Below are 19,323 nucleotides of genomic sequence, written 5' to 3'. Positions count from 1 at the left end.
ATTGAATCTTCTGACGCATGAGAACTCCACAGGTGAAGAAAAGCAGTTTGAGGGAAGGGACCTGCTGCAGAGGGGAGGCAGGACTGGAGCAGTAACAGATTGGGAAGAAAAAGTCTGAGAGGGAGAAATTGGCAGAAGAGCAAGCCTGTTAGAAATGTTCCTTCTCAAAATGCCTAGAAGGTCCATGATTTTTTCAATCTTTTATTGCTGTCAGAAGAAAATGGTAAAAGCCAAAGGAAATGTAAAGATTTATATGGCAGTAGAACATTAGCATCCATTAGTAAAGTGGAAGAGGTTTCTTCAGTAGGGTTAAAAGCTCTCTTCTACTGATAGGTCTTCATATAATTTGAGCATCATAAAATTTCTCCCTTATTTAAAGGCCTAGGCAATGTTACATATAGAAAAGTAAATGCTTTCTTGAAGCTGTAAAATAAAAAAATAAGAAGCATAAGTACAGTCTTAATTTGTTGCATTTGCAAATACACCCCATTGTCTTAATTTTTAGTCAGTGCCTCTGCTTTAGCTAGAATAAGGAATAAACAGTATTAAATAAAGATTTCATTAATATTTTCTCATCATAATTCTGTGTCTTACTGTGCCCTATTCAAATTCTGATTGAGTAACTGGTAATTTCCATAAGCACTGTGAGTGATCTCCTGTAGGGAGATACTGTTGCATACATACTCTAAACTTTCACTCTGATCTGCATACAGAGAGCTGAAAGATGAGAATTTAAAAAAAAAATTCAAATTCCAACCCCGAAAAAGTGAACAAATCACCCTTCCCAAAACCCACTCAGTTGGACTCATCTATAATTATTAACTGGGCAGAATACAACACCATGTTGTATTTTTTCTGTATGCTACCAATCTGTAAATAAAAGCCCTGGAGTTGAGCAATACTGCTGAAGGGTGTTGTGGAATGTGTCCTTTGTGACCATTTAGACACAAGGGGCCAAATCCAGCCAAAAGGACTCCAGAAGTGCAGTGTCCCATACAGCATATCTGTTCTGTGGAATTTCTAAAATTTATCTGTGCTAGGAAGAGATTTGCTTATGAGTCCACTGCTGAGAATTTATGCATTGGCTTCCTTTAGCAATTTTTGTATAAGCTTTTATTTGTCCATAACTCCCAAGCAAATAATGTACCAGCATCTGGGTGCAGATGACCTGATACAGCCTCTTCAGAGGAGAAATTGTTGTATACCAGAAAAGCATAATCATTATTTTTTTACCTTCTTTAATTTGCAGCAGCATAATTAAAAGATGGATTTGCTTTAGCTGTATTTATTTTATTTTTCCCCCCTTATTGCAACAGGTTAGGCGAGTTCTTATTTGCATCTATAAAATATGCTTGGGAAAGAAGAAAATGATCTTTGCCTTAAGGGCAGAGCTCACAAACACTCTGAGCTTCCAGGCAAATCTATCTGATGTAAAAAAAAAAAAAAAAAAAGTTAGCAAGCTAATTTGTAGTAAATACTACCAATCAGTATGCAAGCTGCCTATGAATTTTGTAAGAATTATTTAAACAGTTAAAATATTCAGATACTTAATACATATGTTTTATATATCATAGAGTCGAAATGGCTAAAATGGCAGATCTCATGTTAATATGGCTCAGGAGTTAATGAACAAATTCTGCAAAAACTGAGCTGAAGACCTGATGTTGTATCTTGACGGAAGTTGGAGCTCTCGTTGTAGAGGGAATTGCTGTTTATGATTTCAGGGTAGAGCTCTAAACAAGGTGTTCTGAAACCCATTGCTTAAAATTATGTGGGTTTTCTTTTTGTTTTCTCCTGATGCAGGTGTGATGGACAGGTAGCAGAAGATTTCACTTTGATATCTGGGTATCAGAATGACCGAGTGCTTCCTGCCTCCCACGAGCAGCCCCAGTGAACACCGTCGGGTAGAACACAGTGGGGGACTTGCTCGTACTCCCAGCTCTGAAGAAATCAGTCCTACAAAATTCCCTGGATTGTACCGCACTGGTGAGCCTTCACCACCTCACGACAGCTTACATGAGCCTCCAGATATAGTATCTGATGATGAAAAGGAGCATGGGAAGAAGAAAGGAAAATTCAAGAAAAAAGAAAAAAGAAGTGAGTAGACAACATCTCTTTTTAATTCAATGCTTTCAAGTTCTTTTTCCTTTTTTTCTCTCTCAAAATTGCATAGTATTCCCAGTGGGTTCTTTTAAATTTGTTTCAATGTGGCGGAAGTTAATTTAGTTTGCTACAAGCAGACTTAGTGCAGCACCTGTTTCTCTTGCAAAAAACTCCCCACCTTAATTTTCTTTTGTTGCGCGATACAGGTGCCAAGCATGTGCCCAGAATTACTAATGAATGTATTTATCCAAAACCTCTCCTGATGCATTGATAAATCCTGGGGTGGTTCTTCATGTTCTAAGTGGAGATTTTCAAATGTGTTTCCAAATACATCCATTTTTAATCATAGCTGAGGTGCCAGCTAGAATAAAACTGTATATCTGATCTGAATTGTACACTTGTGCATTTGGAAGCAGCAGTTTCAACAACTGTAGCCCTTTTCCCATGTGCCTCCCTTCCTCAGTGTTTGCCTTATTCAGTGTACCATCCCAAGTTTTCATGTGCACACTGCATCATTATTCGAGCAGTCATAAAATTTCTGTTGTTTTTTTCTCTAGCTTCTCAGTTTAGTCTGATCATGCAGTTTCCTCCAGCAGTGCCAAAGTATTATTGCAGAGGTCAGAAATGTGGAAACCAACACTGAGATCTGAATTTTCCAGAACTCACTGAGCAAAGGTTAGAAGAAGGTAAAGCTTTGACTATAGAATCCTTTGTCAGTGTATCAGTATCCAGAGTGGAAATTTCTTAAATGCTTACCCCTCCTCCAAAACAACAGAACTATTACTTCCCACCGTTAGATTTGTGCAGAAAATTTTTGAAACGTGAAATAGTTTTTATTCATGAAGGTTTTCCTACATATTCTGAAAGAACAAAGCACTTGGAAATACTAAGCTGATACTGAGCACTCTCAATACCAGAACGACCCTTCCTGTCCAAGTCTCTGAAACCTAAATATCACAGCCCAAGTGCTAGTACTTTGTAAGTGATATTTGTTTTAGCAAAATTTCAAAACATCTGTATCTCTGATGCCAGTGTATCCCATGTACTTCTTACAATGTGGAATTTGGAAGGTCAGAAACAGTGAGACAGTATTCTGTTAGAATTAATATGGTGACTATTAGTAATATGCAGGCACATATTTAAATAATCACTCCTTAAGAATCTGCTGTCAATGCACTGCTTTTAATCAGATCCGTTTCCTGGAATGCAGGAATTGTTTCTACCACAGTTAAAAAGAACTATGGCTATTTTACCTAAAAACTGTGTGCCTAAAAAATACTGTAACTCAAAGACTCATATTCAAGTTAAAACCAACAATTGAAATTCCTACAAATTTTTAGAAATTTTTAGGTTTTTAGAAAAGTGATTCCTTAGTGATTTTCTGTAATGTAAACCATATTGACCTAATACAGATTACTGGATTGGCAGTGAAAATTTGATATTGATTGGATAGGTCTAAATTCAGGCTATCAGTAGTTGCTCTTTTACTGTCCAGCTTTCTGTTAGAGCTCTGTATTGCACACCCCTAAATCTGGAGCTGGTAGATGCCAACATTTTTCATCGTTTATTTGTATGGAATTCAGGATGTCTCATGGTGATAGTGTAGCTGAAGGCTGTTGTTTAGGAGGAAGGATGCTACTTCAGCAAATCCACACAGGTCTGTGCACATTGGCACTGCAGCAGTTTTTTCCACAAGAGGTTGCAACACATTTTATAGCTGATGTAAAGCAATTTCTGTTACTTAAAAGAAACTTTAAAGGTATGAAAAATTCCTCAAAGAACACAAAAATGCAAAATATGGGAAGAACAAAATCATCTCTTGCAGCACTAATGTAAAGGGCATTCAGCATTTCTTGGCCCAAATACATGTCTGTCATATAATTGCCAGTCAGATAGAAGAGTAAGTTACATACCAAGCTTTCAGTACATCTCATACACTCCAAAAATAATCAATATTGTAAATATACTCTCAACAGACACTTTACCTATCTGAATTACAAGTGTTCTGTACAGTTGCTTATCATGGTAGATTTTAAGTGTTTTCCTTCCAGATTTGGCCTTTGTTATTCCTCCCATCCTTTTGATTCTTCATTTTATTTCATCTTTTCAATTCCGTTGTATGTCTTCACATTGTTTCTTTTCATTTTTTCTGGCTACCTGCTTTGGTTTTGAGCAGTGCACAACCTGCCATGATCATGCAGTTTGGGGTATAAACAAAAATAACTGAATATGTCAGTGAAAAAAAGACAAGTTAACATTACGTTATGACAGAGTGAGGGTTTATTGAACTTTCAATATTAGTGAATTAATGACAAGGTCATTCTAACACCTGAAACTGGATCTAAGTTTAATCCCACAAAATCTTGAGCTATTTTGATAATACTCTAAATGTAAACTTCCGAAGTGCTTGAACGGCAGCAGGGAAGGGAAGGTTAAATACCCCAAAGTTACTCAGTTTGGTTTTTCAGGTAAATAATTTCTGCAAGAGTAATGTACTCTTAGCTTCATTATTATCACCTATATCAAAAAAGCATTTTTGTGCCCTAGCAAAATATCCTTTTCCATATCTTTGTCTATAAATCTAGTTATTTCATGATTTGATTTTTTCATGTTAGTGTCAGTAACCTAACAATACACAGCAGCTATTCTGGGGGAAAGGTGCTAAAAATGTTTTGAAGGTAATATAAAATTCAATGGAATATTGGTTTTTATGTGGAATATCAGCTACTGGAAAATGTTTCAGCCACTAATTTTTATTCTCCCCTCTTTTATGATAGACTGGGTGTTGATTGGCAGTAGAGTGAGTTAGATTAGGAGACTTACTAGGGATTAAAAGGAATTTTCTTTTTACTGGCATAGTTTTAAATCAGATCTGTTCCCTGACTCAAACAGAACTTGTCCTATGACAGCAGGAGAGCAAAAATGGATCTATGTTAAGTAGTAATGGATTATCTGAAACAGCAACCACTGTAATTGATTTTTGAAAATGTTTAACCACCTGTCACTAATCACATATTGATAAAGCCATAAAAGATGCAGTTCCTTGCAGAAGAGAAATGTTATGGTAAAATACTTCTGAAGAAGCTCTTCTTCCCATTAGAATTTTAGTAAATGAAGAGTCTGTATGTAGTAGATCTTACTCTGCTTATTCATTTTACTTCTGAGATTGATGCTGATGGGCAGAATGGGTTCAATATGCAGCTAGGATTTTTTTTGTTTACAAGAATCCTGATTTTTTTTTGGTACAATTCTCAAGAAAATGGAGAATTGTTTGAATTGTACTAAACTATCACCTGAAAGGTTAGTAGGATCATCGATATGAACTTTTCTGAAAATTTCAGGAAATATTTTTGAAAGGCAGATCCTTGATGTGCTGGACAGAGGGTCCTCTGTGTTCCTTTGGAATGTAGATGAGGACTGAAACCAAACCACTGCTATTGCAAACAAAGCATTATTTTTACTGTCCGGTGTGTGGAGAAGCTCTGAATACAGTCTTCAGATCTGCAGTCTAAAAGGTTATTAGAATTTTTTACACCTGATAAAAATTACAGGCTCTTCATATCAGGGTTTATCTTTGGGATAAATAGGGTATGTTGCTACATCCTGTTCTGCTGACAAATCACTGTGTATTTCTATATACCACTGTGTGTTTATCTAGCAAAGCACCATTTGCAGATAGTTTAAAAGTCTGCCTTTCAATGCCAGTGATTATTTTAAATCAAAATAAAGTAAGACAAATTTCTTATTTCAGCTTCATTTGCTCTGCTGGCACGGTGCTGTGGAGTAATCTGAATGCAGCATTTGTTTGGGAGTGCTGTGCTGACATCAGTGAGTGAAGTGAATGTTAAAGACAAACTGATCTAATTGAAAGTTGGATAGTGAGTGTTGGTAGTGTCTGTAAGGTGGAAGTTTCTTTTGATAATAAAAATGCATCTTGTGGGCAAGGAGAGGAAGTAGAAGCCATCTATTCAAGCTCGTTGTGCATTTGTGTGTCTTAGTTTTACTTAGAAATGCTGTACAATCTGATCACAATCCCTCTGACAAACTGACTTCAGTCATATTTGACCTACTAATTCTTTCATATGTAAAAGCCATCCATATTTTCTTTAAATTAATTAATTACAGATGCTGCAGATTTCCCTGGGAAGCTAAATCAGCTGTAGAGTTACAAATTACTTAAAAACACATCAGAGACCTGATGGACAAAATGTCTCTTGCAATAGGTTTGATAAGTGGTAGTTCTGAATAATGCCACCCTTGGAGTTAAGAATAAATACTACAGCATGACTTTAGTGCTTTGTTGTGAGAACACAGAAGTATTCCCAAGTATGCAGACTGATAAGAGACAGTGGACTCACTGCAAGATTATAAGCCTGTAAACTACATTTTTCCAGAGTAACACTGGAATTTTTATTATTATTATTTTTTAAAGGGTTTTTTATAATTCTCGGCAAGATAAGGGAACTTCAAGCATTATATTACATGAAATGTAACTTGAAGCATTACATTTAAAATAACTGCAATGAAGGTATGCTTATGGAAGGAAAGTCTAACAAAAGGAACAGGCAGATTATGCTGTGTCATTATGCTGGTGAAACTGGAGTATTTATTACATTAGTAGTGTTCTCATATAGATGGGGGAAAATGCCAGTGGCATAGAGTAGAGTGATGGGAAAATGGGGACTATTGCTACTGAAAGTCTTGAGGAAACAGTGGACAGAAATACCAGTTTACTATACCCTAGATAATACTCTTTCCATATTCAAAATTACCTGATTTTTCAATCACTTTTGGTAATTTTTCTTCTGTATAAACTTAAGTTGTTTATATTTCTATATATTGTATCACTGGTGAAAGGGATACAGCAATTTTATAACCAAAAGTATAGTAAAGAAAACCAGGCTATTCTTGAGAGACATGCAAATCCTCTCATGGTATGGGTGGGATATTCTGTGTGAATCTGCATTAGTAGATGTTTCTAAACTTTGTTGACTTATGTTACTGAGACAAATTTTAAAAGGCTGGGTTTGTATTTAACTTGCTCCTTCATGTCTTCTTGTGAATTCAAGAAATACCAGTTTCAGTAATGTTCTCTTGCTGGTGTTACATTACCACAGATCTAGGAAGGCACTGGGGCTTGTGTTGCAGAGTGGAATGTTGGGACATGTGCTCTGTTGGTGGCACTGACCTCCCAGCCTGTGTTCCAGTGCTGACACTTCCTGGTGTGCATGTGGGAACCCCACGCTGTGTGACTGGGAACTGTCACAGCTACCCAGGAGGAAAGACTGAGGGCAGATTGTTCCAGGCTCTCTCTCGGGGACATCAGGCTCTCTTTGGAAATCACATCTCTAAAGTTCATCTTGAACCTTGGTGCCAGCCCTGTCTCATTCTCACAAAACACAGTGAAGATGTGTGCTCCTGCTTTGTCCTGTAGCTGGTGGATCTGCAGTTGCTTCTGTCCCAGAGTGAGATTTGAATCCTTGCCCATTTCTGGGTTTAGTTTACAAAAACCAGTAAGTGACATAGCCAGTAAGCAGGGAGGAGATGACCTGACTGCTGGTTGGCCTTCAGTTAACATTTGCATTTTTATGTTAAAATCCACTTGGACAGGAACAGTTCTACAGTCTTTTTCAGTCTTCTAGGAAAGTGTGTGTTTGGTAGTCCTAGGGAAGAGTTATCACCTGCAAAGACTGAGTTGATTCAACAATTGTAATTATCTTATGGAAGCTCCGTGCTTTAATACATTTCTTACATTTGTTTGACTATTACAAGCTCTCTTCTACAGAGCAGTCAAGGAGGCTTCAAAATAGAGACAGTTCTTTTATATGCTGAAAAAATGCTGAGAAACTCTGCAGTCTGGTATAGCTCAGAACTGGAGGGAGGAAAGACTAAATGCCCGCTGGTTCTTCTGCAGATATTCCACTTGGAAAAAATTATAGCCTATAGTCTTGTGCATGATATGCTCACATATTATCAAGAGGATAATTTTCCTCTGCCCAAAAGTATTCGGGCAGCAAGAGCACTTGGCTGTCAGTGCTGCCTCACTGGAGCAGAGGCTCTGCCTGTAGGTAGTGGAAGAGCCTCAAAGGGCTCCTAATGGGGGCTTGCTGCCCACTGCCTTGGGAGACCTGGCTGGTGCAGATGGCGTGTCGAATGTCACATTTGTTGACAGATTTCAGGCTTACTTTTCTTATATGGGGTACCATGTACCTAAAATTAGAATTAATGGACTTGAAAGTTGTGTTGGATTGCATGTTGCTGGGTTTGTTTGTGGGTTGGTTTGGGTTTTTTTTTTGGTGGTGTGTTTGTTGGGGTTTTTTTGTAATCCACCTTTAAAGACTTTTGTGTTCTTGCCTGAAGGTGAGGCAGGGCCAGCTGCAGAGGCGTAGCGACTTAAAAGCACCCGGTGCATGTTTTAGACTGCACTTGGATGTTTGCTGCTGGAGTGGTGTGCTCAGCCCAGGGACTTGTTTGAATCTCTCCCATGAGCTTTTTAAGGCAAATCTGCACTTTCATGGGCAGGTATTGTTCTAGTGTTACTGGAATTGTGTTATTCATCTAGTGAAAAGTAAGTGCTAGTGCTTTTTTGGTTTATGTTTGGGGTGGGGTTTTTGTATTTTATTTGAGGCTGAAACTTTATTAACTTCATACTTTTCTTTAAATTCATAATATTGTAGAAAAGGATTGGGGCTTTAAGTGGCTGGAGTTTAGTTTGTTGTTAATTGAAATTTGTTAGACTTCTGTGTATGCAGTAGATGATCCTTAACAGCAATTCTTATACTGTTGATTACAGGAACATAGAGAAGTTGCCAGACAGTTGTTTTTATTTTGCATTTCCTTGACTATTAGATGGGAATCTAGCCCATAAGATGGACATAGCCATTATGAGTAAGTATATAAAGTATTCATTGTTTAGATCATTCAGGAGCTCTGTGGCTTATCTTTGATGTAATTATACAACTTGATTTAATCCTTATCCACTCAAGTGTGTAACTAAAGAAAACCTTCTGAGGAGTCAGACGGGCACTGTTTTTTAATTCATGTTGTTTCTTCCCTCTCCTCCTTACATGCAACTTCTTGTTGTTGCTGTCTGGAAAGTAAACAGACTCATAGCTGTCCCCTTCCCTTCTCCTGCTTTGCCCAACAGCGGAAGGTTACGCTGCATTTCAAGAGGACAGTTCCGGTGATGAAGCTGAAAGTCCTTCCAAGTTGAAGCGGTCCAAGGGAATACATGTCTTCAAGAAACCCAGCTTTTCCAAAAAGAAGGAGAAGGATTTTAAAATAAAAGAGAAACCCAAAGATGAAAAACACAAGGAAGAAAAACATAAGGAAGACAAACACAAAGAGAAAAAGTCAAAAGACTTAACTGCAGCAGATGTTGTAAAACAGTGGAAAGAGAAGAAGAAAAAGAAAAAGCCAATTCAAGAGACAGAGATACCTCAAGTGGATGTTCCAAGTCACAGACCCGTGTTTGGCATTCCTTTGTCTGATGCAGTAGACAGGACCATGATGTATGATGGCATCCGCCTACCAGCAGTTTTCCGTGAATGTATAGATTACGTAGAGAAGTATGGCATGAAATGTGAAGGCATCTACAGAGTTTCAGGTACTCTGGGCACACTGACATGCAGGTTCCTAATGTCTTTACTTGCAAATTTCTTATTTTATCACTTCCAACATCTAGGTACACTGTTCATAGCTCCATTAATTATCCAGAAGGTAATCAGGTGGCCAAAGTTAGGCAGACTTGTAGGTCTGAAGTACCAGAAAAAATTGGTAATGTGGTAGTACTACTTAATGGCAGGAAAAACAGACCTATTTTGGCATTTCGTCATGGGATGGTAGCAATGAATAAAATCTGTTAGTATGGCCAACTTGTATTCTTTCTTCTGCTTTACAAATACAGTGGTAGCAAAAGCAAAGATGAACTATAACCATTTCATTGCTTATGCTTTCCACTAAGTCTGCTTTTTCCAGTTAGTTCCATCGTATATTTTTTTTTGAAAGCTTCTTTTCTTTCAGCAAATTTGCTAATAAGCAGGAAATGCAAGTTTCACTAAGGTTAGCAACAGCAGCTAATTAACTGTGGTAGTTGTGTAACACCAGCTTACATAAGTGAAACCTCAGTTTTACTCACATTAGACAAAACAGTCCCTTTATTTGTGAGCTGCGCCAGAAATGCAGCTCCTGTAAGGACTTCTGTGGGTACATTGGAGGGGGCAAGAACAAGCAAGGAAAGGAATTTCAGGAAAAGCATTTTGAATCAAGTTACCCATCACTGTAAACCAGTAATGAATTGATTTTAAAGGCTTCATTAGCTGTCTTCATGCTGTCCATCTGCATGGTGTTTGGTAGGCATGCAGAAATACAGCAGCACCTTAAGCAGTTGTTTAGTCCTGCCTAGTGACACATTTTGGTTGCTTGTTGATGTGTTGGGAGTTTTCCCAGGTGTGTTTTCCTTAATTTCGGCTGTGTCCTTTGTACATGTTCTCCAGTGCAACAGCTCCCTCTTGTGCATGTAGGATTGTTTAAATTGAGAGCTCAGAGAGGGCATTGCCGTGCCTTAGTGGCCTGCAGCTGTCGTGGTGGCTCGTTTTGGCCATGAAACTGAGCATGTTTTCCTGGCATTTTCCAGGGGCTGAGTGTGCCCAGTTGTGCTCATTGAATATGAGCCAAGCCAGAGCTGTGCACCAAGTTGGTGTAACCCGAGTGGGTGCTGGAGCTGCAAGAATGAAATTTCCCCAAGCTTAGGAAGATTGGAATGTCACTGAGTTTGTACAAACACCTTGTAGAAAATCTTGGCTGGGTTGAATAATTGTGATCACACTTTTAATCATGTGGTGCCTTAAATCAAGGATCCTGTGTGAGATTCCTCTGCTGAGGAGGGCCAGCTGGAAATCCGGAAACTAAAAATCGTGGGGTTTGTTTTGACAAAGGAAAGCTGTTATAGGTAGAGCTTGTTGCACAGCATCTGAACTAAAAACATATTTGCTGCCTAGGTTAGGGATGGTAATTGAACAGCCAGAAAGAAGCTTAATGCAAATACACAATTGATGTCGAGTTCCTCAGCCTTTCCTCACCCCATTTTATGTTCCCTGATGAAAGGGAATGCTGTCACCAGTTCTGATTCAGAGCTCTGTCTGTGCTTTGGTTTTGCTTCATAGGAGTAGTCAGTGCTTTTAGAACCAGTGACCATGTAATTTTGAGTCACGATTTTCACTTTGTTACATGTGGATAACTTTTAAAAGGTGTTTCTCAATTACCTGAAATTGTAAGGAAAGGTGAAACAAAGGCATCTCCAAAAATAAAAGTTTAAATATAACTGTTAGACATTTACAGACAAATTTTCTCTTAATTCTTGATCTAACTATTTTAAGGAATAAAATCAAAAGTTGACGAGCTGAAGGCAGCCTATGATCGCGAAGAATCTCCAAACCTGGAAGAATATGAGCCCAATACAGTCGCCAGCTTGCTCAAACAGTACCTACGGGAACTGCCCGAAAATCTGCTTACCAAAGAGCTCATGCCCCGCTTTGAAGACGCTTGTGGAAAGAGCACAGAAGCTGAGAAAGTTCAGGAGTGCCAGAAGCTGCTCAAAGAGCTGCCAGAGTGTAACCATCTCCTGATTTCTTGGCTGATTGTGCATATGGACCATGTTATTGCAAAGGAACTGGAAACAAAAATGAACATCCAGAATATTTCTATAGTGCTCAGCCCTACTGTCCAGGTACGTGCACCACACAGCAAGGCTTAGAGCAGAACAGCAGCCCAAGAAAGATTTCTTTGTAGGAATTCTTTTGCAGGTGGGAATTGGGTATTGTCTGATACAATTTAGCTAAATTAGAGCTCCTCTTTATGCCTCAGGAACCTGAAATGCTGGGAAAGGGGGAACAAAAGACTTTCTGCATGTGGGCTTGCATACTGTGGTCTGATATTTGGGTTATTATCAGAGTATTACAAAGACTGTCTTTCAATTCTGTCATGAGGAGAAGTCATTTAATGTTAATTTTGTTCAATAATTCATACAGATACACAATTTCTGTGTGGTTTTGATTCAGTGATAGTTTAGTTAAAATATTGTTGCTTAATTTTAATATCAAGCTAATGAACCCTGCCTGCACGTAGATCTTCCTGGTGCAGTAGTGACTTAGGTAAAATGGCTTTGTTGTCTGCATCCAAATGGCTGGGGAATAACAACTGACTTGGTTTTCCAGTAAGATTTTGTGGTTTCTGGATTGCTTGATTCCTTAATAGACATCTTGGAAATATTTAATTAAATACAGCTCAGAATTAGTCCTGTGCATGAAGAAAACATGGCATTACTGGGGTGTGGATCTTCTAAAGCAAACCCCACAAATTGGAAAGCCTGGCTTTATAATTAAGAGTCCAGGTGAAGGCCCAGTAGCAGTAGGGCCAGCTGTTATTGCTGCCTTTTTTGCTATGCCAGACACTTCTCTAGCTAGGAAAAGAAGTAACAATTAGGGTAAAACAATACAGGCCCAATCATGTTTTGTTGGTAACTAGATCTTAGCAATTGAAGTGCAGGTAATGACACAACTCTAATATTTGTTTCAGGATAATTTTTTAAATGTCAGTGAAAGATAAAGTATCAAAATAAATATACTTGCTTCTGCCTCAGGTTAAAACAAGGAATATAGTGAAAGATACTTTCTTACTGCCTTTTTCTACTATAGTAAGTCTTCTGAGAGAGAAGATGTAGAGAATACTTAAAGGCTGGGGGAAGAGAGAGAAGGTGTAGCCAGGCATCAGGTATAACACAGTAGGGTTGATGTTCCCTATTACTATCTATCTTTATGTGAGTACAAAGAGATTTAATGCATTTCTGTGTCTATCAGTGATGAAAATAATTCTGTTAGGTTAAGAGATGTGAAGATGCTGAGTTTAGTATGAAAATACCTCAGATGCACAGGTAAGAGAAACAGTGAAGTGATCCCTTGAGGCCAGCACCGTATTGTTGAAAGTAAAGAGGCTTTTCAGATTTTAATCTCAAGACAGACTGACATGACTGTGGCTTACAGGAAGGTTTACTAAAGGCTGCTGTTTCTGGAGGACACTGTGCTTTGCAGATAAAGATGATGAGAATAAATAATCTTAACCAATATCTTCCTGTCCTTTTCAGATCAGCAACCGTGTCCTGTATGTGTTTTTTACGCATGTTCAAGAGTTCTTTGGAGATGTGACCCTCAAGCAGGTGACAAAACCTCTTCGCTGGTCAAATATGGCAACAATGCCAGCACTTCCAGAAACACAAGAGAGCATCAAAGAAGAAATCAGGCGACAGGTTGACAATTACTTGCGTGTTTTTCTGTTTGTCTTTGCCCGGGCTTTTATACATTCAGTAGAAAATTCTCCTAAGTTTGTAACATGTGCTTTAAGTCCATCACAATTATCCTATCGGTGAGACCACTGGGAAGAGCCTGATGATTTCCTTTCCTTTTTCATGCGTGGGAAGTTGTTATGGTCTTGTGATGCTCATAGCTGTGTCATCCGTGGAGTGCTTTGCTATGTAGGTCAATACTTTGGTTGTGGGAGGAGGGTCAGGAGAGCCCATTAGGGAGGGTAGTTTCTTTAGTACTGCTCTTCAGCTGGCTCTGGATCCATGCTGGGTGTGTGTTAACACTTGTTCATGGACATGTCAAGGTTTGAAAACCAGAACTCCCAGCCCATTGCTACAAAGCAAGAAAGATCTTCCTTTTCAGTCTGCCCTGCTACAATATATTTAAAGACAATTTCTTTGGCAATCTTTCTAGGAGTTCCTTCTGAACTGTTTACACAGAGACTTGCAGGCAGGGATAAAAGACTTATCCAAAGAAGAGAGACTCTGGGAGGTGCAGAGAATCTTAACAGCTCTTAAGAGGAAACTAAGAGAAGCTAAGAGACAGGTGGGTAACTTTCCTGTTTATTGGCCAGACAGCTAAATCATGGATCCTAATCCACAACAGTGCAGAGGCACCCAGTTAGATCAAAACACCTTTCAGTCTTCTTTGCTGCAGATTTTCTCATTTTAACTTTACATGCCTGATGAGCAATTGTGTTTTCTGCTTAGCTGGCTTTCCCTAAGGACAGGGAGATCTTCACAGCTGTTCACAAAAAAAAGTGTGTGTGATGAAAACAGTGTTTGCTGGGGCACATGCTCATTACATGCTTAAAAATCGAGTCCTAGAGTACCAAGAGGAATTACTGGAAGACCTGAGGTTAAAAAATCTGAGAAGCATTTTTTAAACTATTTTATGTCCCACAGATGGGACAGATCATGCTCAAAATTTGGAAGGCAACTGTGATGGTGGTTCTAAATTTGGAAAATAATGCATTCAAAGAAATCTTTTTTAGAGTAAATACAGTGACCAGGGAAGCTGTCCTTTTAAATGTTGTTTCCTTTCTCTGGCAGGAGTGTGAAACAAAGATTGCACAAGAAATTGCTAGCCTTTCAAAGGAGGATGTCTCCAAAGAAGAAATGAATGAGAATGAAGAAGTTATAAATATTCTGCTTGCACAGGTAGCTGGCAGGCACTTACGTGTTTGCCTGGTAATGGTATTTTATATTTCAGATTTATTAAACACTCCTTTGTCCCTTCTGATGCAGAGGGGACATTGCCGGCTCAGAGGGGTCTCAGTGTCCATTAAAACCACAAGGCTTTGCTTTAATGGCCAGTGAAGCAGGGAAGGAATGCTGACTGCAGGAGTAAGCCCAGAGCTGAGGAGACTCTTGTTAACAGCAGAAGGGAGACACTGTGAAAGAAAAAAAGTGGCCTTTGTTGTTCATGTACATGGAAAGCACCACTTCCCAGTGTAGCCAGGTTCAGTACTGTTAACTGCTTTCCTGCTGATCAAAGGAAATAAGGCCACTATTTTGGCTTTTTTGCCTTCTGTTGCTTCCCCCAGTAGCTTTGAAAATGAATATAAGGAGGAAAGTACAGAGGGGAGAAGACCAAAGACATGTAATTCAGTTTTTCTAGTTATTTTGGCCAGAGCTTTCCCCTGTGATTTAAGGAAAGGCAGCCAAACATGCCAGGATTTGGTGTGTCATCTCCACAACTATTCAATATGGCGATTATCTTGAGGATTTAGAACAGACATTGTTGGGTTTGAACTTTTTATTTGCTTTGAGGTCTTGATGGATCAGAGTTCAAAGCAGACATGCTAACCACTGCCACTGAAAGTATTTCAGAGAACAGCATCATCTCATACTTATTGTATGTTCCTGTAGGAAATAAAGTCAAGGCTTTAAGTGAACTAACTGATCATTGCAGGAGAACGAGATTTTAACAGAACAAGAAGAGCTGCTGGCCATGGAGCAGTTCCTGCGGAGACAGATCGCCTCCGAGAAGGAAGAAATAGATCGGCTCCGAGCAGAAATAGCTGAAATACAAAGGTAAAGGGGACAGCTCACAGCAGAGCCCAGCCAGGACAGCATGCTGTGATTAAAAGTATATAAATGCTTTGCTGAAAGAATACTCTGAACCACGCTTAAAAGCTCACCCAGTGAACATCACAGTTGAAAGCCACTTGTTTTTATTGAAGTCTTGACAAATTCGAATCTTGCAAGATATTTTCTATTGTTTTAACAATGGAATTATGATCTAAAGGAAACTTGACCCTCTGCACTAAAAAAATCCCCCTATGAAATCACTGCTATATTAAATTAAGCTTTGAAAGGGAAGTCTGATTTTGCTCTTTAAACCATTGGCAGATGATTGAGGGGATGAAAGTTAAGTCTCATGTTGCCACAGTTCTGGCAGGCTCAAGGAAGAGTTTAAAGTGGAATTTGCCCTTGCTCTTTCAGTCGCCAGCAGCATGGCCGCAGTGAAACCGAGGAATACTCTTCCGAGAGTGAAAGTGAGAGTGAAGATGAGGAGGAGCTGCAGGTCATCCTGGAGGATCTGCAGAGACAGAATGAGGAACTGGAGGTAGGATTTGATTCTTAGCATTCACTGGTTCTCTCCTCTGGTGGTGATGTGATTGCACAGCTGTGAGCTGGTTGCGTGCATCAGTTTTGCCCAGGCTTGTGACCCACACACAGCTTTTAAATCACTGCTGTGTGCGAGTCCCTGCTGCTGCCTGGGCCGGCAGCGCTACACACCCTTGAGCTACAGCACTGCTTTGTCAGAGGAACATATTGTCACGCCCTGACATTTGTTTCCCTTCCTTAAAAGATCAAGAACAATCACCTGAACCAAGCGATTCACGAGGAGCGTGAGGCCATCATCGAGCTGCGGGTGCAGCTCCGCCTGCTGCAGCGCGCAAAGTCTGAGCAGCAGGGGCAGGAGGAGGAGGAGCCGGAAAAGCGCGGGGGCGTTTCTCAGCAGCAGAGAGACACTGTCCTGGAGACAAAAGCAGCCAAAGAGCAGCCAAAAGCAAGCAAGGAGCAGCAAGTCAAGCCATCCCCAAGTAAAGACAGGAAAGAAACTCCGATTTGATCCGGCTCCTTGGCTATGCACAAAATCAACCGAACTGTGCAAATTACTGTAATTTGAGTCAAACTGCACAAATTATTGGTGGCTGTGTACATTCTGTAAAGAAACTTCTCTTTTAAGCCCTGGAGACTTTTGTCTCTAATACTTGTGGCTTCTACTCATCAGACTCAGGTGAGTTTGGAGAGGCCAGAAGAGTTTTCCAGTTAGTATCAGATTATTTCAAGACTGGTTTCCTTCAGGTGATTCAAAATAATTCAGTAACAGTTTTGTTTCAAACCAAAATCATTATTTACATTCACTGGAGCAGAATTGGAAGATCTCCTTTTCAGTAACAAACAGAACCAACCCACACTTACTAATGATTTGCCTTGTGGATCTGTTCATCCTCATTCACCATTATCTCTGCTTATTAACCTAGTCACTTCTTGCTTGTGCCTTTGATACCTTTCTGATGCAGATTATATACAAGGGAGCTTTAAATTTATTCTGGGTTGGCTGAAACGGTGGGATATCATGTGGGGTATCATGTTTACGTAACACGCCCTTAAGCTTCATTTCTGTTCTGAGATGTACTGAATAAGTGTAAAAACTTGAGAGATGTTATTTATGTCCCCGTGTGATGGAAATGTCCATGTCCTTTAGCGGTGTAGGTAACTCACTGACTCATCATTAACCACCCTCATCGCACCTGTTTGAGACAGGCCCCGTTCACACTGCTGCCGCGTAGCCAAGCGCTTTGTCTTCATCCATTTTAAATGTTTCCATCTCTTGGAAAAAGCCACTGCTTGTAGGCAGGGATGGGAGTGGTTATGTCTTTAGGACGTATCTGCCCGACCAAGCAATACAGCATTGCCCCTGCACAAATGCCAGTCACTCGGGCTTCCAAACGAGCCCGAAGAGCGACGCCAACGGGAGGCACCGGGGTTCAGCAATAGCCTCCTTTTGTTGGTGTTTAACAAACCAACCACCACTGCCTGGGACTTGGTCTTGGTTTGGCTGTTTTTAATGCTTCTACCCTTCAAAATCCTCCACCTTCACTGGCATTTAAGGGCCCTTTAATATTTCGGATATGCTCATTGGACTCAGCCCTCAATCAATATATAGACAGAAACTCCACAGAGTGCATATAGGCTATCTTATTTTTTAATCTGGATATTTATTTTCAGCACCTGTTGGATGTGGTTGTATTCTTTATCTATTGCACTGTTGTGAATCATTGGCCATGATTTGATTTTTGTACAAATAATGCTTTGATATGTTATAGAAAAAAACAGCATAGTATTTTTTTAAAATTTGGAAAAAAGTTTATAAACACAGAAAATGTGATCAGATTACAAATGTAAACTAAAGCATTCTCCCTTGCCTTCGTTACATACATTTTATATTTGCTGGCAATATTTAAACTTTTTGTTTGTTTGTTTAATTCACACTAATTCCTATTGAATTGTCATGGATTTTTCTAATGTTCTTCAGACAAATCTCTTAATATTGGTTAACTTTTATTTTGTTAGGATTGTATTTATCAAGCAAATAAATTCAACAGCCATTTGAAAGTAGTTTCTCCTTCATCTACTTCATAATGCAGATCACAGTTACTCTTCTCGGGTGGGTGCCTGCAGCTGAGAAGTTTCTATGAACAATTACTCAAAGTAAGGTCTGAAACAGAGGTGGAGCTGCTGCCCCTGCAGCAACGCAGCTCCTGTAAGCAGAAACTTGGTGTCAGACCTCCTGAGAGATGTTTCTTGGAATTGTTCTGTGCCTCAGCACAGGTGAGGCTGGGGCTGGGCACCTGCTCCTGCTCCACAGGAAGGCCTGGCTACCCCAAGCGTGGAAATGGCTTCCTCACCCCAATGCCTGCAGTGAAAAAGCCGCAGAGCAGCAGCCATTTGAGAGCCTGCATGTGGCAGTTGTGAATCATTAGCCAAAAGCTAATTTCAAATAAAGTGGAGAGAAACTACAGCACAATAATCTGAGTGTGCTGTTCAGATCACATTATATATTTCTCAATCCCAAAGCCATAGAAAAATACTTGAGCAACCTGGCCACCTCCATAAAGCACATACCTGTCCTATAGGAGCACGTTATCTAAATCAAAGTATCATTTGAGCTGACATAAGCCTCTTTGCAACACCTTAGAGCCTGTGTGTGCCAAGTGCAGCAGCAGAATCTCTGTCAAACCCTTTGGACAAAATACCAGACTGATTTACATTTGCTGAAAAGAGGGAGGAACAGGCTCACAACGTTAATTCCCCTGTTCTGGACTTAACATTTGTGAGAGTGATTGGCCCATTGGTTTCCTTCTTGAAAATGTGAGCGCTTCCACTAGAGGTGGCCCCGGTGATGGGATGGGTGACAATGACACACCTGGCTTGTTTTGACAGCTCTTTCCAACACAGGCCCAGAACAGATTGGTCACATCCGACAGTCAGAAGCCCAAGGGATCAGGAAGCCTGTATCAACAAATCATTGGGATTCTGGTGCCAGTGTGAGCCAGGACACAAAGAGGGGGTTTGCCCACAGGTTACTGAAATCATGACAGCTTTCTACCCATTGAAATACTGCAGCTGTACTTGCAACAGCCTCAGACATCTGGCACGCCAAGCAGGATTTTCCCTCCCTCTTTTTACCTGAAAAACAGCATCCTGAAGTGAACTGGTATTGTCTGAACAGCTAAAAAGAACTGGGGTTGTTTTATTTTATTTACTCAAAGATAACAAAAAAATAAAATGTTAGATGGGCCTCCAGAAATTCACTCTCCTTTTTACCATGGGCATAAAGGACTCCT

At 39.8% G+C, this 19,323-nt stretch overlaps 1 protein-coding gene across 5 annotated transcripts in view; it reads left to right on the top strand.

The window, feature by feature from the left end:
* The window catches only part of RALBP1 (ralA binding protein 1), a 32,948-nt gene extending 14,854 nt beyond the window's left edge, over window positions 1-18,094 (top strand). The window contains exons 1-11 of one of the 5 annotated variants that reach the window (XM_038128206.1): window positions 1,987-2,097; window positions 2,661-2,789; window positions 8,897-8,991; window positions 9,251-9,709; window positions 11,481-11,830; window positions 13,244-13,405; window positions 13,875-14,006; window positions 14,513-14,620; window positions 15,375-15,496; window positions 15,908-16,031; window positions 16,278-18,094. In XM_038128206.1, coding sequence (XP_037984134.1) covers window positions 8,973-8,991; window positions 9,251-9,709; window positions 11,481-11,830; window positions 13,244-13,405; window positions 13,875-14,006; window positions 14,513-14,620; window positions 15,375-15,496; window positions 15,908-16,031; window positions 16,278-16,541 — 1,740 coding nt within the window. In that variant the 5' untranslated portion in view covers window positions 1,987-2,097; window positions 2,661-2,789; window positions 8,897-8,972 and the 3' untranslated portion in view covers window positions 16,542-18,094. Of the gene's footprint in view, window positions 1-1,803; window positions 2,098-2,660; window positions 2,790-8,456; window positions 8,672-8,896; window positions 8,992-9,250; window positions 9,710-11,480; window positions 11,831-13,243; window positions 13,406-13,874; window positions 14,007-14,512; window positions 14,621-15,374; window positions 15,497-15,907; window positions 16,032-16,277 lie in introns of those variants that run through there. The other 4 variants (XM_038128204.1, XM_038128207.1, XM_038128205.1 and 1 more) reach the window with 4 other exon arrangements.
* The last annotated feature ends 1,229 nt before the right edge of the window (window positions 18,095-19,323 follow it).

The sequence above is a fragment of the Motacilla alba genome, chromosome 2 (assembly GCF_015832195.1).
Source record: "Motacilla alba alba isolate MOTALB_02 chromosome 2, Motacilla_alba_V1.0_pri, whole genome shotgun sequence".
Classification (NCBI taxonomy): domain Eukaryota; kingdom Metazoa; phylum Chordata; class Aves; order Passeriformes; family Motacillidae; genus Motacilla; species Motacilla alba.
This window is presented reverse-complemented; position numbering and strand designations above follow the sequence as displayed.